At 47.3% G+C, this 23,578-nt stretch overlaps 1 protein-coding gene across 1 annotated transcript in view; it reads left to right on the top strand.

Annotated features, from left to right (window-relative positions):
- PYGB (glycogen phosphorylase B) overlaps positions 1–23,578 on the top strand; it is a 194,698-nt gene that overhangs the window by 99,669 nt on the left and 71,451 nt on the right. The window contains exons 3-4 of the mRNA XM_063918124.1: positions 8,090–8,168; positions 15,628–15,731. Of these exons, the coding sequence (XP_063774194.1) occupies positions 8,090–8,168; positions 15,628–15,731 (183 nt within the window). The remainder of the gene's footprint in view (positions 1–8,089; positions 8,169–15,627; positions 15,732–23,578) is intronic.

The following is a 23,578-nucleotide window of genomic DNA, read 5'->3' as shown; positions in this document are numbered from 1 at the left end:
TTTAGTCTGCTGGATAATAATAAAAATCTGGCGGTGTGGAATCACAGGCGATATGTAGCAGTTATAGGGGTATATGCAATTGCGGTCGAATTCCCGAAATTGTCGAATTTCGGGTCATTTTCGACCAAAAAAAAAATTTGCCTATGCAATTCAGTGCTTTCCGACCAAAAAACGGACTTTCAAAATTCGACTTTTTGAAATTCGAATTTTTGCAAATTCGACTTTTCTGCAATGATATAAGTGCTGCAATTCGACCAAAGCATATTCAATTCAAGTTTGGAAATTCGACAGCAGTGCTTTTAGACAGCAAATTCGTCATTTTCAATCCGCCACACTTTGGAGGGTGAAAACAAATAAAAAAAATTTAAACATGTTTTTTTTTGTGTTTTTTTTTTTTGGGAATAGCAGATCTATTTATATTAGAAGGGATTAGGTACTTTTTTTTTTTTTTTTTGGAGGCACAAATATTATTTATATATTTTTTAAATTTTTTTTTTTTTTTTTTTTTTTTATTGCTGTAACGGTAAAATCCTAAAAAAAAATGGCGTGGGGTCCCCCCTCCAAAGCATAACCAGCCTCGGGCTCTTCGAGCTGGTCCTGGTTCTAAAAATGCGGGGAAAAAATTGACAGGGGATCCCCCGTATTTTTAAAACCAGCACCGGGCTCTGCGCCTGGTGCTGGTGCCAAAAATACGGGGGACAAAAAGCGTAGGGGTCCCCCGTATTTTTAACACCAGCATCGGGCTCCACTAGCTGGACAGATAATGCCACAGCCGGGGGTCACTTTTATGCCGTGCCCTGCGGCCGTGGCATTAAATATCCAACTAGTCACCCCTGGCCGGGGTACCCTGGGGGAGTGGGGACCCCTTCAATCAAGGGGTCCCCCCCCCCAGCCACCCAAGGGCCAGGGGTGAAGCCCGAGGCTGTCCCCCCCCATCCAATGGGCTGCGGATGGGGGGGGCTGATAGCCTTTTGTGATCATGAAAAGAATATTGTTTTTTCCAGCAGTACTACAAGTCCCAGCAAGCCTCCCCCGCAAGCTGGTACTTGGAGAACCACAAGTACCAGCATGCGGGAGAAAAACGGGCCCGCTGGTACCTGTAGTACTACTGGAAAAAAAATACCCAAATAAAAACAGGACACACACACCGTGAAAGTAAAACTTTATTTCATACGTCGACACACACATACTTACCTATGTTCACACGCCGACATCGGTCCTCTTCTCCATGTAGAATCCAGGGGTACCTGAAAATAGAAGATCAATATACTCACCTCAACCAGGCTCCAGAGATAAATCCACGTACTTGGAGAAAAAAACAAACCGAACACCCGCTCCATGCCGGACTGAAAGGGGTCCCATGCTGACACATGGGACCCCTATCCCCGAATGCAGAGAGACCTGTCAGTGACAGCTGTCACAGAAAGGTCTCTATAGACAATCAGGAAGCGCAACTTCGTTGCGCTCATCTGATTGGCTCTGTGCGTCTGAGCAGACAGCGCATCGCACAGCCCAGTCCATTATATTCAATGGTGGGAACTTAGCGGCTAGCGGTGAGGTCACCCGCCGGTCAGCGGCTGACCCCCCCGCTAGCCGCTAAGTTCCCACCATTGAAAGTAATGGAGCGGTTTTGCGATGCGCTGTCACATCACAGACAGCGCACAGCCAATCAGATAAGCGCCACGGAAGTAGCGCTTCCTGATTGGCTGAAGGGACTTCAGTGACAGGAGTCACGTGATGTCCCGGCATTCGGGAGAAAGGGGTCTGATGTGAAAGCATTGGACCCCTTTCTAGTCCGGTATGGATCGTTGTTCGTTTTTTTGTTTTGCCAAGTACGTGGATTATCTCTGGACCTGGATGTACCTCTGGACGCTGGAAGGTGAGTATAATTTTTTCACAGGTACCTCGGATCGTCGGAGACCGTGGCAGTCGGCGTGTCAACATAGGTAAGTATGTGTGTGTCGGTAGTGTGTAATAAAGTTTTACTATCAAGGTGTGTGTGTCCTGTTTTTATTTGGGTATTTTTTTCCCAGTAGTACTACAGGTACCAGCGGACCCGTTTTTCTCCCGCATGCTGGTACTTGTGGTTCTCCAAGTACCAGCTTGCGGGGGAGGCTTGCTGGGACTTGTAGTACTGCTGGAAAAAACAATATCTTTTTATTATCACAAAAGGCTATCAGCCCCCCCATCCGCAGCCCATTGGATGGGGGGGGACAGCCTCGGGCTTCACCCCTGGCCCTTGGGTGGCTGGGGGGGGGGGACCCCTTGATTGAAGGGGTCCCCACTCCCCCAGGGTACCCCGGCCAGGGGTGACTAGTTGGATATTTAATGCCACGGCCGCAGGGCACGGCATAAAAGTGACCCCCGGCTGTGGCATTATCTGTCCAGCTAGTGGAGCCCGATGCTGGTGTTAAAAATACGGGGGACCCCTACTCTTTTTGTCCCCCGTATTTTTGGCACCAGCACCAGGCGCAGAGCCCGGTGCTGGTTTTAAAAATACGGGGGATCCCTGGCCAATTTTTCCCCTGCATTTTTAGAACCAGGACCAGCTCGATGAGCCCGAGGCTGGTTATGCTTTGGAGGGGGGACCCCACGCCATTTTTTTTTCGGGTTTTTCACGTTTTTTTACCGTTTTTTAAAATCGCGGCAAAATCCGCCAAATCGGCCGATTTTCGCCCGCGACTCTGGCGAATCCGTTTTTCATTGAATATGGTGAATTCCGGAAGCCACCTTCCGGGATTCACCTGTCGAATTGAGTCGAATTAAAAAACGGCGAAAATTGCCGCGAATTCGACCGCAATTGCATATACCCCATAAACTTGCTGGTAAAACCTTTCTGCGTTCAGAAAAGGGACAACCCGTTTAGTCTGTGGTTCAATGATCCCTATTTTAAAGTAGTTTTTAAACACATTCCTTGTGTGTCTATCAGCCATGTATTTATATAATCAACAGTCTTGTTGTCTTTGCACTGGACACTGCTATCTGGTGAGCAGCTTTCTGGCCTGTTTCAGAGCAATGGAAGTAAATGACTCTGTTGAATGATTTATTTAAAAGTCTACGTTTCTACAAGGCACAAAGGAATACTAGAAAGGAAAGTCAATATAATAGCAAAAGCTCCTTGAGGTCATGTAAAAGTCAATATTAATTTATCTGAAGGCTGGAGAAAACCTTTTAAGATATTTCAAGCTTAAGTGGCCATAGGCCAGTGATTAATTAGAGCAGGTACATAGCAAGTATCTGTATGTACAAACGGGTAAATTTACTGAGCGCTGTGTCTATGGCGGATTTGACTACTTGATTTCAAGGGGCAATAATATTAAATATAAAACATGCCAGATTTTGTATTTGTAGGAACGATAATCTTACAAGATACCACTGGTTTTGAATTTAATATTATTGCATCTGTAAATCCTATGACCAAAACCACCAAATAAAAGTGTCATTTTACTTGTTAGGCTGTGTACGTCCTGCATGTATCCTGCAATTTCAGATTTATTAATAAAAAACTGATATTTCTATTGATGGTAAATGTATATGATACAGTTCATACTGTCCCCTTTGACTTCAATGGGGACAGTATGAATGTAATTTCTAGGAAACACTGGTAAATACTGTACATCAAAGGGTGCTTAAACATGCAGAACTAAACACTGGTGTACACTTTGGTATAACATGAGTGGAGAACACATTAGACAAATGCCAGTGTATTCGAGGTGCTAATTAGTAGTTCAGCAGGTGCCACTCTTACCAAAGTGCCATAATGTCTATATGAATGTAGCTTTCTATAAAACTTTAACTCAATTCTAGCTTCCGAGTTGCTCGCTCGCTGCCGATTTTCGCAGCACAGCGATCAGGTGAAAAAATGGCATTTCTGCGCATGCGTATGCCCTGCAATGCGCACGCGCGACGTACGGGTACAAAGCTGTTTGTGGTTGTGGTCAGGTTCTAGTGAAGTTTTCCTTCGCACTGGTGGCCGCAAGAAGATTGACAGGAAGGGGGCGTTTCTGGGTGTCAATTGACCGTTTTCAGGGAGTGTTTGCAAAAACGCAGGCGTGTCTGAAAAAACGCAGGAGTGGCTGGGCGTTCGCTGGCCCGGTGTAATGACGTCAAAGCCGGACACAAATAGTCCGAAGTCATCGCAACGCTGAGTAGGTTCAGAGCTACTCTGAAACTGCACAAACTGTTTTTGCAGAGATCGGCTACACATGCGTTTGCACTTTTGCTAAGCTAAAATACACTCCCCAGTGGGCGTAGCGTTTGCACGGCTTACGGCTGCTAAAACTAGCTAGCGAGCGATCAACTCGGAATGACCCCCATTGTCCTTTTATGGATGTGTTGTTCTGCACACAGCATTGGGCTGACATATGACTGAGTACTATAAACTGATTGAATTAGGTTATAGCGCCAGTTGTCATTTCACGTTTTTGCTTTTATTACAGCTATAAAATAGGTTCCCTTTGAGAGCTGGTGTATAACTTCAGTCCTGAGAGTACATGCAGCCAGTGTCTAAAGCAGACAGTAAATATTTAAAATGGACTTTTCTAAGCACTGGTAATCCCCTAGCTCTCAGCGGGAACAGCATATTGCAAACTGGGTTAAGCTCAGTTTTCTGCATTTTTGTCCTTATATTAATACAGATTGATATGTGGCAGCTCCGCAGTGCTGCAGCATCTTTACAACAATGCTAGGTTACTCCCAACACATTAAGGGTTAACAAGAGAACGTTCCAAATAAAGCATGTTGTTTTTTTTAAAATGCCATGATCAGGGAAGTGTGCCGGCTGTATCTGGGATCTGTCAGTGTTGCTCTCCTCTTTCCTGTGTGAGCACAAACCAAGCTGCACGTTCACAGTCAAGGCATTGTCTATTGTGTGGATCAGGTTACCTCAAGGTTGGCTTTAATCTCTTCTCAAAATGATACATGGAATTTTACCCCCTTTCCACTAGCTCTAAAAACATGGGTAAATGCATGGCAGTGCGCATCTACCCGTGTTTTTCCCTTGTGGAAACGGCCTCCCCTGCAAATTCCCGGATCCAAGTGATCCAGGAATCCTACCCGGGTTCAACCCGGTAAGCTGTGTAGTGTGAAAGAGAAGCCATGTCGATGCGACACGGCTCCCGTTCACAATGTATGGAAGGGCGGCGCTGGGAGATCATGTGATCTCCCAGCACCGCCCCTGCCACGTCAGCAGCAGCGTCACCAACCCGGAAATATGCCAGGATGGTGACCTGAGTGTAGAAGGGGGCTGTAGCACGGGTCGCAGCCGTGTCAAGCTCCCGGCTGCGACCCGTGCTACAATTGGTAGACCACTGTGTACTACGCTACATGCAGTGTAACTAGTGGAGAAATGGACAAGTGGAGATGTTGCCCTATCATTATTTAGAATGTACTTGATAAATGCTTCCTCAAAGCTAATTGGGGCAGGTGTATTAAGCCTGGAGAAGTGATAAAGCAGTGATAAGCACAAGGTCATAACGCACCAGCCAATCAGCTCCTGTCATTTAAATCTGTATAATTGGCTGGTGCGTTATCACCTTGCACTTATCACTGCTTTATCACTTCTTTATCCCTTCTCCAGGCTTAATACATCTGCCCCATTGTTTGCTATGGGCAACGTTCTCACTTGTCCTCTTGGGATGCGGTTATGTGACCGGTGGTCGGGAGACCACTGGTCACTATACTGACGCCGGGATTCCGAGCCGTGAATAGCCCGATGGTCGGCATGCTGATCAACAGGGACTATTCCCACTCGCAGGCCATCCCGCCGTCTGTATGGCGACCGTCAGTCTTCCAACCGCTGGTCACATGAACCCAACCCGTCCTCTTCTCCATACTGTACATTGCTTAATACATTTACCCCTATGTCTATTAGGACAGCAATTCCTGTCTGCCACAGGTCCTACAGAGAGTCCAGGAAACCGTGGCCGTCGCCGCCTCCATCCCGCCGCCAAATGTCAGCAGACTGTCAATCACTGACAGTCTGCAGCCAGTCAGCTACTGATGTTGCTGGACCAGTACTGCACATGCGCAGTACGGGTTTTGTACATGCGCAAAGTACCTAACAGCGGTACTATGCGACGTGAAGATCCTGCATCAGGACCTGAATCAGCCTATTGTTAGTACAAGATGTTTAGTTTTATGTGATAAAAGACAGGAGACTGGAAGATTCAGAAACTTACTGTTGTCTTTTATTGTTATATATTTAATATATATTTTTCTACCCTTGTATGAATTACATGTTTCATTAAAGTGTTTACATTAAAAGCCAACAGTTTATAAGACTTTGGGACCGATTGGTAAATGGTTTTATTTATGGAAGAATAAAAGATCAGCGTGACAAACAAGTCTCAGCTCTCCAAAGGATGCAGCTGCAGACCCCTCTGCGATGCTCTGCGTGACCCGCTACCCTTTACTATGTAATTCTCAGGGCAGAGATATGATTAGAACTTGTGAATGTTCTTAACCAATAAAATATGCTGTTGCACAGTTCTGTTCATTTTGTGCAACTATAAGCCAATAAATGCCGGAACATCAGATTTTTCTGTATTTTTCATAAATGTTTGTACAGTCTATAAATTATTAACAAGACACAAACTACTGTAGTTGGTTGAATGACATCAATTGAACAGGTATAACTGCTTTTGTTTAACGTTCTGCGTTTTTATTATATTTATTTTGGTAATTTAGCTTCTTAATGTCTCAGTGTTCCTAAATCGACAGTTATTGGTGCTTGATTTTGTCATATAATGCTTTGATTTTATTTTTGAGGCAGCAAATGTCTAAACTGAATCTCCTTTCCTAGTTGGTAGATCAATTCAGATGTTTTGTATTGACGAAATGCGTATTCATTTCAGCGTTCAGACAAATCATTTGCAGGTTTTGTATACAAAATGTAAAGTGTCATTTATAACTTTTAACAGCAGTCTAATACTCCTTTTCCACCAAAGAAACCCCAAAACCCAGTCAAACCTGGGTAATTGAATACGGTTTTGAGCCTTGTCACAGCAGTTTGAAATCCCCTTCACATCATGGTCTAGACCTGGGTTATTAGTGGGTCTTCCCCCTGCCAGCGCTTGAAGATGTCATCATCGATCCGGTTCTCCCTACTTTTTTAGCGTGACACAGGTTGGATGTCCCAGGTCACATGTTCACACAGAAGACTACCCGAGTCGGTGCTGGGATCGACCCTGGTAGCTACCAGGGACGGATTCCTGGGTAACGCAGCCCAGATTATTTTTCTCTGAGTCTTTCCCACCAAACCTCAACCTGGGTTTCCCTGGCACTAACCTGGGTTATAGGTTTGGTGGAAAAGGGGTATCAATCTGCTGTTCTAAGGATATAAGGTTCTGGATGGTATAAATCTTTGTCATGGGCATAGACTAAGTGCTTGTGTTTGTATAGAAAATAAGCATATTGGGCCTGACTGAGTCACATGCAGTGTCGATGTCGGAAGCTGAATGGTTTTATTCTACTGCGCTTGGGTCTTAGTCGCACTGCGCATGCATCCAGAGTCCAGGCACACAGAGTTGCAGTTGCGATTGAGACGCATGGCCTCAGAAATGTCTTAAACCTGTATTGGTCATTCCTGGGCGGTGACTGGTAGATGACAGGGAGGTGGCTATGCATGTGCACTGAGATGGTCCGTCTTATGGGCGTGGTAGGTGTGTCGCTGAAGTGGTTGTGATCTCAGATTGGAGGCCATACTACTCTGACAGACAGTCTGCACCTAGCATGGGACTCATGCAAGTTTCCATGGTGCAGCCAATGGTTACACCTAAATACACACAAAGTGGGCATATCAGTCCGTGTGTATTCAGATATATGGCTGTGCGCCAGGGAACGGCTTGTAGTGGTAATTACATAAAGTCTTAGACATAAGACCGTCCAAAGACGCACACACAGACGCTGCAGCATCCGTCTCAGAACCAGGCCCAATGTGATATTAGGCTATAGATTTATAGACGGCACTTCACCTAAATCGCTTTCAGTCAGAACACACAGGCAGTGAGCAGAGCCTGATTGTAGTTGGGTGGCATAGACCTCTTGTATTGAAAGTATATTTGATATTTGCAATTTTGTTTTGACACAGCTGGGCCTAGACATGGAGGAGTTGGAGGAGATAGAAGAGGATGCGGGTCTTGGTAATGGCGGACTGGGACGCTTAGCAGGTATGCTTTCTCTAATTTCACTTGGAACAAATTGCATCTTTGAGACACAGGACCTGGATAATGCATCCAACACTATAGGGAGAGTTCCAATTAGCTGTGCGGTTCCGTCAGGACATTTTGCACTATTATGGTGCAGATTCTCCCGGCAGGATCACTATGCACGTCTTTGATAGCACACCTTAGTGGTGCAAGACAAAATTAGTAAGGTTTTCCTCCCGTAATCACCCGCAGTATACGCAGTCGCACATCGCCACGCTGAATCTCAAGGTTCATTGAATCTCCCTCTATTCTTATTCTAAAGTAATGCAATGAAAAAACGAGTTTTATGGTAAGAACTTCCCTTTGTTAAAACTCTTTCTGTGAGGTACACTAGGCTCCACAAGTCTGGACAATGGGGTGTAGAGTAGTATCTTGATCCGAGGCACCAACAGACTCAAAGCTTTGACTGTTCCCAGAATGCACAGCGCCGCCTCCTATATCACCCCGCCTCCCAGCACAAGAGCTCAGTTTTAGTTAACCAGCCCAATGCAGTAGCAGGAAAAGAGACGACAACGGTTAGTAGCCACATATACCACACTCTCATGACAAGAGAAGTGTCAGCGGCTAATGCCATATCAACCCAAAGAAGCTAAGTGCGTCAGGGTGGGCGCCTTGGGGAGCCCAGTGTACCTCGCAGAAAGAGTTTTGACAAAGGTAAGTTCTTACCATAAAACTTGTTTTCTGCTGCGGGGTACACTGGGCTCCACAAGTCTGGACAATGGGGATGTCCTAAAGCAGTTCCTTATGGGAGGGGACGCACTGTAGCGGGCACAAGAACCCGGCGTCCAAAGGAAGCATCCTGGGAAGCGGCAGTATCGAAGGCATAGAACCTTTGAACGTAGCCGCCTTGCACAATTGATCAAGGGTCGCACCACGGTGGGCCGCCCAAGATGGTCTAACAGACCGAGTACAATGGGCCGTAATGTGAGCAGGAGCTGACAGACCAGCCTTCACATAAGCATGTGCAATCACCATTCTAATCCATCTGGCCAGGGTCTGCTTCTGAGCAGGCCAGCCACGTTTGTGAAATCCAAACAAAACAAAGAGAGAATCAGATTTTTAAATAGAAGCAGTTCTCTTCACATAGATACGGAGAGCCCGTACCACATCCAAAGACCGCTCTTTGGGAGACAAATCAGGAGAGACAAAGGCTGGAACCACAATCTCCTGATTAAGGTGGAACGAAAAAACCACCTTAGGTAAATATCCGGGACGAGTCCTAAGAACCGCCCGGTCACGGTGAAAAATCAGATATGTGGAACTACAAGACAAGGCACCCAGATCCGACACTCTTCTAGCAGAGGCAATAGCCAGCAAGAACACCACCTTAAGGGAAAGCCACTTAAGGTCAGCTGAACCAAGAGGTTCAAATGGAGGCTCCTGCATCGCCTCCAAAACCACCGACAAGTCCCAAGGAGCCAAAGACGGGACATAGGGAGGTTGGATACGCAACACACCCTGAGTGAAAGTATGAACATCAGGTAAAGTCGCAATTTTTCTCTGAAACCACACCGACAAGGCAGAAATATGAACCTTGAGGGAGGCCAGACGCAGGCCTAAATCTAGGCCCTGCTGCAGAAAAGCCAAAAGTTTGGCTGTACTAAACTTGGAAGCGTCATAATTGTTAGATGCGCACCAAACAAAGTATGAATGCCAGATCCTATGGTAAATCTGAACAGAAGCCGGTTTCTGGGCCCGCAACATAGTTTTAATGACCTCTTCAGAAAAACCCTTAGCCTTCAAGACGGATGCTTCAAGAGCCACACCGTCAAAGATAGCCGGGCTAGGTCATGGTAGACACAAGGGCCCTGGACGAGGAGGTCTGGGCATTGTGGAAGTAGAAGTGGACGCTCTGACGATAGGCCTTGCAGGTCTGAGAACCAATGCCGTCTGGGCCACGCCGAAACTATGAGAAGCAGATTTCCTTTTTCTTGCTTGAACTTCCGAATTGCCCTGGGCAGGAGTGACACCGGAGGGAACACGTACGGCAGCCGAAACCTCCATGGCACCTCCAGCACATCCACGAATGCTGCTTGAGGATCCCTTGTCCTTGCTCCGAAGACCGGCGGAACCTTGAGATTGTGTCGAGACGCCATCAGATCCACATCTGGAAGACCCCACTTTTCCACGAGGAGTTGAAACACTTCTGGATGGAGGCCCCACTCGCCGACATGCACGTCCTGACGACTGAGAAAGTCTGCTTCCCAATTCAGGACTCCCGGAATGAATATTGCCGGTAGATGGCGTTCTGCCCACTGTAGAATCCATGAGGCTTCCTTCATTGCCAAACGGCTTCGAGTGCCGCCTTGATGATTTATGTAAGCCACTGTGGTGGCGTTGTCCGACTGTACTTGAACAGGACGGTTCTGAATTAAATGCTGGGCCAGGTTCAACGCATTGAAGACCGCCCGCAACTCCAGAATGTTGATCGAGAGGAGAGATTCCTCCTTGGTCCACTGACCCTGTAAGGAGTGCTGCTCCAGCACCGCGCCCCAACCTCTTAGACTGGCATCTGTCGTCAACAGGACCCAGTTGGATATCCAGAAGGGACGGCCCCTGCACAATTGTTGGTCCTGGAGCCACCAGAGCAGCAACAGACGGACCTCCGGAGTCAATGAGATCATGTGAGACCTGATCCGGTGAGGCAGGCCGTCCCACTTGGCTAGAATCAGCTTCTGGAGGGGGCGAGAATGGAATTGAGCATACTCCACCATGTTGAATGCTGACACCATGAAGCCCAGCACCTGCATAGCCGAATGTATCGACACTTGCGGACGAGAAAGGAAGCAACGAATCCTGTCCTGAAGCTTCAGGACTTTCTCCTAAGACAAGAACAACCTCTGGTTGTGAGTGTCTAACAGCGCTCCTAGGTGCACCATGCTCTGAGCAGGGACCAGGGAGGATTTCTTCCAGTTGATGAGCCACCCGTGGGCTTTTAGAAACCGGACCGTCATATCCAGATGACACAGGAGAAGATCTGGGGAATTTGCCAGGATTAACAAGTCGTCCAGATACGGCAGTATCCTGACCCCTTGACGGCGGAGTACCACCGTCATCACCGCCATAACTTTGGTGAAGACTCGCGGAGCCGTTGTTAAACCAAAAAGGTAACGCCCGAAACTGGTAATGGATATTGCCAATCGCAAACCTCAGGTATTGTTAATGTGACACTGCTATAGGAATATGCAGGTAAGCATCCTGTATGTCCAAGGAGACCATGTAGTCCCCAGGTTCCAAGACCAGAACTATAGAGCGAAGGGTTTCCATACGGAACTTGGAAATCTTCACAAATCTGTTCAATGCCTTGAGGTTGAGAATGGGCCGGGAGGACCCATTCGGTTTCGGGACTAGAAACAGCGGAGAATAGTAACCCCGGCCCCTCTGAGCAAGAGGCACCTGTACTACGACTCCTGTATCCAGGAGGGTCTGTACCACAGAGTGTAGAGTTTTTGCCTTTGTCCGGTCCAAAGGGACGTCTGTCTGGCAAAATCGATGAGGGGGTCGGTTTTTGAAGGCAATGGCGTAACCTCGAGTGACGACTTCCCGTACCCAGGCATCTGACGTGGTCTTCAACCATTACAGGGTATACCCTAGAAGCCGGCCTCCCACCCTGGGATCCCCCAGGGGTGGCCCGCCCCGTCATGCGGCAGGCTTATCGTCTTGGCAGCTGGCTGACGGGCAGCCCAGGCTCTTTTGGGCTTCGGCTTACCAGGTTTGGAAGTGCGGGCCTGCTTATGGTACGCCTGACCTTTTGCTTTACCTGAAGGAGCAAAGGGTCGAAAGGACGTACCTTTAACCTTCGACACAGAAGGAGCGGTTTTAGGTAGACAGGCAGTTTTTAGCAGTAGCCAAGTCAGCCACTATCTTATTTAAGTCCTCCCCAAACAGAATATCATCCCTTGAAAGGGAGTACCTCCAGGGTTTTTCTAGAGTCCAGATCCACAGACCAGGATCTCAGCCACAATATCCGGCGAGCCAGGACTGACGTAGTAGAGGCCTTGGCTGCCAGGATACCGGCATCAGAAGCCGCCTCTTTAATATATATCGAGAAGCTGTGACAATATATGACAAGCATTGTCTAGCATGGTCAGAGGAGATTTCAGCTTCTAACTCCAAGGCCCATGCTTCAATAGCCTCAGCAGCCCATGAAGCTGCAATAGTAGGCCTTTGTGCAGCACCCGTGAGGGTGTAAATCGCTTTTAGACAACCCTCCACACGTTTATCCGTAGGCTCTTTCAGAGACGTGACGGTAGTGACAGGTAGAGCTGAGGAAACCACCATCCTAGCCACATGTGAGTCCACTGGAGGAGGTGTTTCCCAATTCTTAGACAGCTCTGGCATGAGGGGATAGCGAGCCAGCATCCTCTTTTGAGGCACAAACTTTGTACCCGGGTTTTCCCAGGGTTCCTGACGTATATCCACTAGGTGACCAGAGTGAGGTAAAACCTGTTTAACCACCTTCTGATGCTTGAACCTATCTGGTTTCTTAGGAAGCCCGGATGGCTCGGGATCATCCGTAATCTGCAGAATTAACTTAATAGCCTCCAAAAGGTCAGGAACATCCACATGTGAACTACCCTCCCCATCAGCTGTATCTGAGTCAGAACCTGTGGGGTCAGTGTAAGTGACGTCCTCATCAGACGAGGTGTCAGTGACAGCAGTGGATTGTGAGGAGACGAGCGCTCGCTTAGAGGACCTCTTGGACTTAGGCGAGCGTTGGTCAGACTTTTTAGTAGTCAAGGACTGGTTCAACTTCTTTAATTGAGCAGATAAATCGTCCGCCCACGGCGGGTTAGCTGCAGGGCCCACATACAGTTGTACCGGCATTGGGGGTCCCATAGGGGGTGTTAGTTTATGAACTGGCGTATGCAGAAGCGTGGAAAAAGCGGCCCACGGTGGGTCAGTATGTGCCTCCGTTGCCACAGTCCCACTGGGGGGCAAGGAGCCCCCAGAACCAGAGCCCACAGCTGCTTTATTCTCCTCATATGTGCCTGTGGCTTCAGCAACACCAGCAGTGTGTTCCGCCCCAGAACCGTTACCCTCAGAAGCAGACATGATATAACTTGCAGTATGAGGTAACACAGTACAATTATCAGCAGCACAATATCCCAAACCCTTGTGCAGTGTAGTCAGCACTAGCAGAGATAAAGGAGAGATATGGTGACCAAATCACAGAGAAAAATACATAATACAGTATATCTTTGTTAAAATCCTATATTAGATAACACCTGACGCACCAAGCCCCCTCAGGTTATAGAATATAGGTATAGCAAGTTGAGTGAAAGACACGAGATGGACAACACTCAGCTATCAAATGCACACACAGAAGGTCACAGTTTGTACAATGCAAAGGTTATTTTACTGACAATAATACTGCACTGGACTAGCTTACACAGCTATATAACAGTAGCTATAACAGTACACAGTAAGAACTGGATGTATATCACAGGGTAATTGTACTATAAACCCCTGACTAAATGCACTCTTTCTTAACTATCACTGACTAAAAAGGCAGGTAGAATACTTAAGTATCATGTAAAGGCACAGCGCTGACAACCAAGCGGCTTTACATAGGAGGATTTGCCCAAGCAGTCCCAGGAACAGTGAGCTGAGGGATAATGGCGCCGCAGACACTGACTGGGAGTGAGGAAAAGACAGATATGCAGCTCCAGGGCGGGAGCATTTGCGGGAAATGGCGCCCTGGGGCTGGGGGAGGGGCTTCAGGTCTAAGCCTTATCCCCCTTGCTGGCAAAACCACCGGGTAATGTGGGCGATATAAGAAGTGGTTTAGAGAGAAACCCGACCTGCGCCCATGCCCTGGTGATCTAGTGGGATCGCCTGTACTGCCACAGTGTCCACTGCCAGCTCGCGCGGGACACACTTACCACCTCCCGAAGCGCGGCCACGCGATCCTGGAGAGCCCCAGCCGTGTGTGTCTAACATGAAGAAAACCGGAGCCTCCGCTGTAGGTACCCGGCAACCAGGGCTCGGGAGTGTACAGCGCCGCTGGGGAGAGCTGGAGCTGCAGCAGTGAATGTCACAAAACATTTACCACCGCTGCTGCCCTTGAAGTCTTCACTTTTTACCTCATAAAAAGCTTTTCTCAGGGCTGCTTGGAGCAGCCCCTCTGTTAAGTGCCTGCTTACTGCAGCACCAACTGACAAACTGAGCTCCTGTGCTGGGAGGCAGGGTGGTATAGGAGGCGGCGCTGTGCATTTTGGGAACAGTCAAAGCTTTGAGTCTGTTGGTGCCTCGGATCAAGATCCTACTCTACACCCCATTGTCCAGACTTGTGGAGCCCAGTGTACCCCGCAGCAGAAAAGGTGAAATATATGTACATAGGTCAGCAAATTGTTACATTTATAGTGCAATTTGTGCATCATTTTAAAGTGAATGATATAAAACATTTTACCACATGAGACAGGTTACAGAGGTTTCTGGGTAATTTAGTCTACATTAAATGGTTCTAGCTCTCTTGCTTTCTGTAAGACAAAAAATACATATAGTGTAGGCTGAGACAAAACAGGGGGGCAAATATTAATGAAGCACCATTTCTAAGCACAGAATAATGTGTTAGTAACTTTCTCTAAGCAGTGGTAACAGTAAGAGCTGGACTTTGCCAGTCAGTACACTAAGGTGGTCATTCCGAGTTGTTTGCTAGCTGCATTCGTTTGCTGTGCACCGATGAGGCAAAAAAAGGCACTTCTGCGCATGCGTATGCAGCGCAGTACGCACGCGCGACGTACTATTACAACGAACGATGTAAAAACAGGGTCTAGCGATGCTTTTCAGTTGCACAGGCAGCCGCAGAGTGATTGACAGGAAGAGGGCGTTTCTGGGTGTCAACTGACCGTTTTCAGGGAGTGTTCGGAAAAAACGTAGGCGTGCCAGAAAAACGCAGGCGTGGCTGGGCGAACGCAGGGCGTGTTTGTGACGTCAAAACAGAAACTGAATGATCTGTAGTGATCGCAAGCGCTGAGTAGGTTTGAAGCTACTCAGAAACTGCACAATATTTTTTTGTAGCCGCTCTGCGATCCCTTCGTTAGCACTTCTACTAAGCTAAAATACACTCCCAGTGGGAGGCGGCATAGCGTTTGCACGGGTGCTAAAAACTGCTAACGAGCGATCAACTCGGAATGACCACCTAAATCAGCACTGCTGGCTTAGTGCTGACTTGAAGGTGTCCAGTGATAATGAACTATTTCTTCATCATTGACTGATGACTGGTTTGTCCTTGAACTATTTCTAGTCTTCCATCTTATAGTATGGACACCTGTCAGCACTGTGAAGCTACAGTATTATCAGTCTACACTGTGCATTCTATTACATTTATTGATTGTTACGTTGTCAGCATTTTGATTTGCTGCAACATATTTATTTTCCTGTGACCCCGTTGTGATGGACTCGTCTTTCGTTCTAGCTTGTTTCCTTGATTCCATGGCTACTCTGGGCCTAGCAGCGTATGGCTACGGGATCCGGTATGAATTTGGCATATTCAACCAAAGGCTTATAAATGGCTGGCAGGTAAATCTGGCAGTAGATGAAGACATTGCTTTATGTTTACTAATAGTAATAATTAAAAGAGGAATACTCAGCTACGTATGAGATTGGATAATAATTCTAATTGAATCTCATGTCCCGGTGTAGCACACTGAGTATACCGACCTTCACTCTGATATTATGCTGTATACTGTTGCCCTGCAATGATTTAATACATGATTTCTAATGCCATTCTATATTAGGATTGTATTTGTTTGTTTGTTTTTAATGATCAAAATATGGTTAATATGGACTGTTGATGCTTATGTGTAATGTGAATGTTGCTTTTATGTTTTTCTTGTCACATTTGACTGCTCTTTACATCAGTGGGCCAGTGTGATCAGTTCACACATGAAGGTAGATTTACTAATCAGTGTGTATTCAAACCTTTGCTCATTGGCAGCTTTGAGCAATGAATTTAAAAAGGCAATTGTCATACATGCTAAATCCTTCTTGTGCAGCATTTATTACTGTTGCCGGTTTAAATCCATCGCTCAAAGCCACCACAGATCAGAGGCTTTGAAAACATGCTGGTTAGTTAACATACCCAATAATTAGTGATGAGCGCCTGAAATTTTTTGGGTTTTGTGTTTTGGTTTTGGGTTCGGTTCCGCGGCCGTGTTTTGGGTTCGACCGCGTTTTGGCAAAACCTCACCGAATTTTTTTTGTCGGATTCGGGTGTGTTTTGGATTCGGGTGTTTTTTTCAAAAAACCCTAAAAAACAGCTTAAATCATAGAATTTGGGGGTCATTTTGATCCCATATTATTATTAACCTCAAAAACCATAATTTCCACTCATTTTCAGTCTATTCTGAATACCTCACACCTCACAATATTATTTTTAGTCCTAAAATTTGCACCGAGGTCGCTGGATGACTAAGCTAAGCGACCCTAGTGGCCGACACAAACACCTGGCCCATCTAGGAGTGGCACTGCAGTGTCACGCAGGATGTCCCTTCCAAAAAACCCTCCCCAAACAGCACATGACGCAAAGAAAAAAAGAGGCGCAATGAGGTAGCTGTGTGAGTAAGATTAGCGACCCTAGTGGCCGACACAAACACCGGGCCCATTTAGGAGTGGCACTGCAGTGTCACGCAGGATGTCCCTTCCAAAAAACCCTCCCCAAACAGCACATGACGCAATGAAAAAAAGAGGCGCAATGAGGTAGCTGTGTAAGATTAGCGACCCTAGTGGCCGACACAAACACCGGGCCCATCTAGGAGTGGCACTGCAGTGTCACGCAGGATGGCCCTTCCAAAAAACACTCCCCAAACAGCACATGACGCAAAGAAAAAAAGAGGCGCAATGAGGTAGCTGACTGTGTGAGTAAGATAAGCGACCCTAGTGGCCGACACAAACACCGGGCCCATTTAGGAGTGGCACTGCAGTGTCACGCAGGATGTCCCTTCCAAAAAACCCTCCCCAAACAGCACATGACGCAAAGAAAAAAAGAGGCGCAATGAGGTAGCTGTGTGAGTAAGATTAGCGACCGTAGTGGCCGACACAAACACCGGGCCCATTTAGGAGTGGCGCTGCAGTGTCACGCAGGATGTCCCTTCCAAAAAACCCTCCCCAAACAGCACATGACGCAAAGAAAAAAAGAGGCGCAATGAGGTAGCTGTGTGAGTAAGATTAGCGACCCTAGTGGCCGACACAAACACCGGGCCCATCTAGGAGTGGCACTGCAGTGTCACGCAGGATGGCCCTTCCAAAAAACACTCCCCAAACAGCACATGACGCAAAGAAAAAAAGAGGCGCAATGAGGTAGCTGACTGTGTGAGTAAGATAAGCGACCCTAGTGGCCGACACAAACACCGGGCCCATTTAGGAGTGGCACTGCAGTGTCACGCAGGATGTCCCTTCCAAAAAACCCTCCCCAAACAGCACATGACGCAAAGAAAAAAAGAGGCGCAATGAGGTAGCTGTGTGAGTAAGATTAGCGACCGTAGTGGCCGACACAAACACCGGGCCCATTTAGGAGTGGCACTGCAGTGTCACGCAGGATGTCCCTTCCAAAAAACCCTCCCCAAACAGCACATGACGCAAAGAAAAAAAGAGGCGCAATGAGGTAGCTGTGTGAGTAAGATTAGCGACCCTAGTGGCCGACACAAACACCGGGCCCATCTAGGAGTGGCACTGCAGTGTCACGTAGGATGTCCCTTCCAAAAAACCCTCCCCAAACAGCACATGACGCAAAGAAAAAAAGAGGCGCAATGAGGTAGCTGTGTGAGTAAGATTAGCGACCGTAGTGGCCGACACAAACACCGGGCCCATTTAGGAGTGGCACTGCAGTGTCACGCAGGATGTCCCTTCCAAAAAACCCTCCCCAAACAGCACATGACGCAAAGAAAAAAAGAGGCGCAATGAGGTAGCTGTGTGAGTAAGATTAGCGACCCTAGTGGCCGACACAAACACCGGGCCCATCTAGGAGTGGCACTGCAGTGTCACGCAGGATGTTCCTTCCAAAAAACCCTCCCCAAACAGCACATGACGCAAAGAAAAAAAGAGGCGCAATGAGGTAGCTGTGTGAGTAAGATTAGCGACCCTAGTGGCCGACACAAACACCGGGCCCATCTAGGAGTGGCACTGCAGTGTCACGCAGGATGGCCCTTCCAAAAAACCCTCCCCAAACAGCACATGACGCAAAGAAAAAAAGAGGCGCAATGAGGTAGCTGACTGTGTGAGTAAGATAAGCGACCCTAGTGGCCGACACAAACACCGGGCCCATTTAGGAGTGGCACTGCAGTGTCACGCAGGATGTCCCTTCCAAAAAACCCTCCCCAAACAGCACATGACGCAAAGAAAAATTAAAGAAAAAAGAGGTGCAAGATGGAATTGTCCTTGGGCCCTCCCACCCACCCTTATGTTGTATAAACAAAACAGGACATGCACACTTTAACCAACCCATCATTTCAGTGACAGGGTCTGCCACACGACTGTGACTGATATGACGGGTTGGTTTGGACCCCCCCCAAAAAAGAAGCAATTAATCTCTCCTTGCACAAACTGGCTCTACAGAGGCAAGATGTCCACCTCATCATCATCCTCCGATATATCACCGTGTACATCCCCCTCCTCACAGATTATCAATTCGTCCCCACTGGAATCCACCATCTCAGCTCCCTGTGTACTTTGTGGAGGCAATTGCTGCTGGTCAATGTCTCCGCGGAGGAATTGATTATAATTCATTTTAATGAACATCATCTTCTCCACATTTTCTGGATGTAACCTCGTACGCCGATTGCTGACAAGGTGAGCGGCGGCACTAAACACTCTTTCGGAGTACACACTTGTGGGAGGGCAACTTAGGTAGAATAAAGCCAGTTTGTGCAAGAGCCTCCAAATTGCCTCTTTTTCCTGCCAGTATAAGTATGGACTGTGTGACGTGCCTACTTGGATGCGGTCACTCATATAATCCTCCACCATTCTTTCAATGGTGAGAGAATCATATGCAGTGACAGTAGACGACATGTCCGTAATCGTTGTCAGGTCCTTCAGTCCGGACCAGATGTCAGCATCAGCAGTCGCTCCAGACTGCCCTGCATCACCGCCAGCGGGTGGGCTCGGAAATTCTGAGCCTTTTCCTCGCACCCCCAGTTGCGGGAGAATGTGAAGGAGGAGATGTTGACAGGTCGCGTTCCGCTTGACTTGACAATTTTCTCACCAGCAGGTCTTTCAACCCCAGCAGACTTGTGTCTGCTGGAAAGAGAGATCCAAGGTAGGCTTTAAATCTAGGATCGAGCATGGTGGCCAAAATGTAGTGCTCTGATTTCAACAGATTGACCACCCGTGAATCCTTGTTAAGCGAATTAAGGGCTCCATCCACAAGTCCCACATGCCTAGCGGAATCGCTCCGTGTTAGCTCCTCCTTCAATGTCTCCAGCTTCTTCTGCAAAAGCCTGATGAGGGGAATGACCTGACTCAGGCTGGCAGTGTCTGAACTGACTTCACGTGTGGCAAGTTCAAAGGGCAGCAGAACCTTGCACAACGTTGAAATCATTCTCCACTGCGCTTGAGACAGGTGCATTCCACCTCCTATATCGTGCTCAATTGTATAGGCTTGAATGGCCTTTTGCTGCTCCTCCAACCTCTGAAGCATATAGAGGGTTGAATTCCACCTCGTTACCACTTCTTGCTTCAGATGATGGCAGGGCAGGTTCAGTAGTTTTTGGTGGTGCTCCAGTCTTCTGTACGTGGTGCCTGTACGCCGAAAGTGTCCCGCAATTCTTCTGGCCACCGACAGCATCTCTTGCACGCCCCTGTCGTTTTTTAAATAATTCTGCACCACCAAATTCAAGGTATGTGCAAAACATGGGACGTGCTGGAATTTGCCCATATTTAATGCACACACAATATTGCTGGCGTTGTCCGATGCCACAAATCCACAGGAGAGTCCAATTGGGGTAAGCCATTCCGCGATGATCTTCCTCAGTTGCCGTAAGAGGTTTTCAGCTGTGTGCGTATTCTGGAAAGCGGTGATACAAAGCGTAGCCTGCCTAGGAAAGAGTTGGCGTTTGCGAGATGCTGCTACTGGTGCCGCCGCTGCTGTTCTTGCGGCGGGAGTCCATACATCTACCCAGTGGGCTGTCACAGTCATATAGTCCTGACCCTGCCCTGCTCCACTTGTCCACATGTCCGTGGTTAAGTGGACATTGGGTACAGCTGCATTTTTTAGGACACTGGTGACTCTTTTTCTGAGGTCTGTGTACATTTTCGGTATCGCCTGCCTAGAGAAATGGAACCTAGATGGTATTTGGTACCGGGGACACAGTACCTCCAACAAGTCTCTAGTTGGCTCTGCAGTAATGATGGATACCGGAACCACGTTTCTCACCACCCAGGATGCCAAGGCCTCAGTTATCCGCTTTGCAGTAGGATGACTGCTGTGATATTTCATCTTCCTCGCAAAGGACTGTTGGACAGTCAATTGCTTACTGGAAGTAGTACAAGTGGTCTTCCGACTTCCCCTCTGGGATGACGATCGACACCCAGCAGCAACAACAACAGCAGCGCCAGCAGCAGTAGGCGTTACACTCAAGGATGCATCGGAGGAATCCCAGGCAGGAGAGGACTCGTCAGACATGACAGTGACATGGCCTGCAGGACTATTGGCTTTCCTGTCTAAGGAGGAAATTGACACTGAGGGAGTTGGTGGTGTGGTTTGCAGGAGCTTGGTTACAAGAGGAAGGGATTTAGTTGGCAGTAGACTGCTTCCGCTGTCACCCAAAGTTTTTGAACTTGTCAATGACTTCTGATAAATGCGCTCCAGGTGACGTTTAAGGGAGGATGTTCCTAGGTGGTTAACGTCCTTACCCCTACTTATTACAGCTTGACAAAGGCAACACACGGCTTGACACCAGTTGTCCGCATTTCTGTTGAAATAATTCCACACCGAAGAGCTGATTTTTTTGGTATTTTCACCAGGCATGTCAACGGCCATATTCCTCCCACGGACAACAGGTGTCTCCCCGGGTGCCTGACTTAAACAAACCACCTCACCATCAGAATCCTCCTTGTCAATTTCCTCCCCAGCGCCAGCAACACCCATATCCTCCTCATCCTGGTGTACTTCAACACTGACATCTTCAATCTGACTATCAGGAACTGGACTGCGGGTGCTCCTTCCAGCACTTGCAGGGGGCGTGCAAATGGTGGAAGGCGCATGCTCTTCACGTCCAGTGTTGGGAAGGTCAGGCATCGCAACCGACACAATTGGACTCTCCTTGTGGATTTGGGATTTCGAAGAACGCACAGTTCTTTGCGGTGCTACTGCTTTTGCCAGCTTGAGTCTTTTCATTTTTCTAGCGAGAGGCTGAGTGCCTCCATCCTCATGTGAAGCTGAACCACTAGCCATGAACATAGGCCAGGGCCTCAGCCGTTCCTTGCCACTCCGTGTGGTAAATGGCATATTGGCAAGTTTACGCTTCTCCTCCGACAATTTTATTTTAGGTTTTGGAGTCCTTTTTTTACTGATATTTGGTGTTTTGGATTTGACATGCTCTGTACTATGACATTGGGCATCGGCCTTGGCAGACGACGTTGCTGGCATTTCATCGTCTCGGCCATGACTAGTGGCAGCAGCTTCAGCACGAGGTGGAAGTGGATCTTGATCTTTCCCTAATTTTGGAACCTCAACATTTTTGTTCTCCATATTTTAATAGGCACAACTAAAAGGCACCTCAGGTAAACAATGGAGATGGATGGATACTAGTATACAATTATGGACGGACTGCCGAGTGCCGACACAGAGGTAGCTACAGCCGTGAACTACCGTACTGTACTGTGTCTGCTGCTAATATAGACTGGTTGATAAAGAGATGTAGTAGTATGTATGTATAAAGAAGAAAGAAAAAAAAACCACGGGTAGGTGGTATACAATTATGGACGGACTGCCGAGTGCCGACACAGAGGTAGCTACAGCCGTGAACTACCGTACTGTACTGTGTCTGCTGCTAATATAGACTGGTTGATAAAGAGATGTAGTAGTATGTATGTATAAAGAAGAAAGAAAAAAAAACCACGGGTAGGTGGTATACAATTATGGACGGACTGCCGAGTGCCGACACAGAGGTAGCTACAGCCGTGGACTACCGTACTGTACTGTGTCTGCTGCTAATATAGACTGGTTGATAAAGAGATGTAGTAGTATGTATGTATAAAGAAGAAAGAAAAAAAACCTCGGGTAGGTGGTATACAATTATGGACGGACTGCCGAGTGCCGACACAGAGGTAGCTACAGCCGTGAACTACCGTACTGTACTGTGTCTGCTGCTAATATAGACTGGTTGATAAAGAGATGTAGTAGTATGTATGTATAAAGAAGAAAGAAAAAAAAACCACGGGTAGGTGGTATACAATTATGGACGGACTGCCGAGTGCCGACACAGAGGTAGCTACAGCCGTGAACTACCGTACTGTACTGTGTCTGCTGCTAATATAGACTGGTTGATAAAGAGATGTAGTAGTATGTATGTATAAAGAAGAAAGAAAAAAAAACCACGGGTAGGTGGTATACAATTATGGACGGACTGCCGAGTGCCGACACAGAGGTAGCTACAGCCGTGGACTACCGTACTGTACTGTGTCTGCTGCTAATATAGACTGGTTGATAAAGAGATGTAGTAGTATGTATGTATGTATAAAGAAGAAAGAAAAAAAAACCTCGGGTAGGTGGTATACAATTATGGACGGACTGCCGAGTGCCGACACAGAGGTAGCTACAGCCGTGAACTACCGTACTGTACTGTGTCTGCTGCTAATATAGACTGGTTGATAAAGAGATGTAGTAGTATGTATGTATAAAGAAGAAAGAAAAAAAAACCACGGGTAGGTGGTATACAATTATGGACGGACTGCCGAGTGCCGACACAGAGGTAGCTACAGCCGTGGACTACCGTACTGTACTGTGTCTGCTGCTAATATAGACTGGTTGATAAAGAGATGTAGTAGTATGTATGTATAAAGAAGAAAGAAAAAAAAACCACGGGTAGGTGGTATACAATTATGGACGGACTGCCGAGTGCCGACACAGAGGTAGCTACAGCCGTGAACTACCGTACTGTACTGTGTCTGCTGCTAATATAGACTGGTTGATAAAGAGATGTAGTAGTATGTATGTATAAAGAAGAAAGAAAAAAAAACCACGGGTAGGTGGTATACAATTATGGACGGACTGCCGAGTGCCGACACAGAGGTAGCTACAGCCGTGGACTACCGTACTGTACTGTGTCTGCTGCTAATATAGACTGGTTGATAAAGAGATGTAGTAGTATGTATGTATAAAGAAGAAAGAAAAAAAAACCACGGGTAGGTGGTATACAATTATGGATGGA

Source organism: Pseudophryne corroboree, chromosome 4 (assembly GCF_028390025.1).
Source record: "Pseudophryne corroboree isolate aPseCor3 chromosome 4, aPseCor3.hap2, whole genome shotgun sequence".
NCBI classification, from domain to species: Eukaryota; Metazoa; Chordata; class Amphibia; order Anura; family Myobatrachidae; genus Pseudophryne; species Pseudophryne corroboree.
The sequence above is the reverse complement of the archived record's forward strand: the minus strand, read 5'-3'. Positions and strand labels throughout refer to the sequence as shown.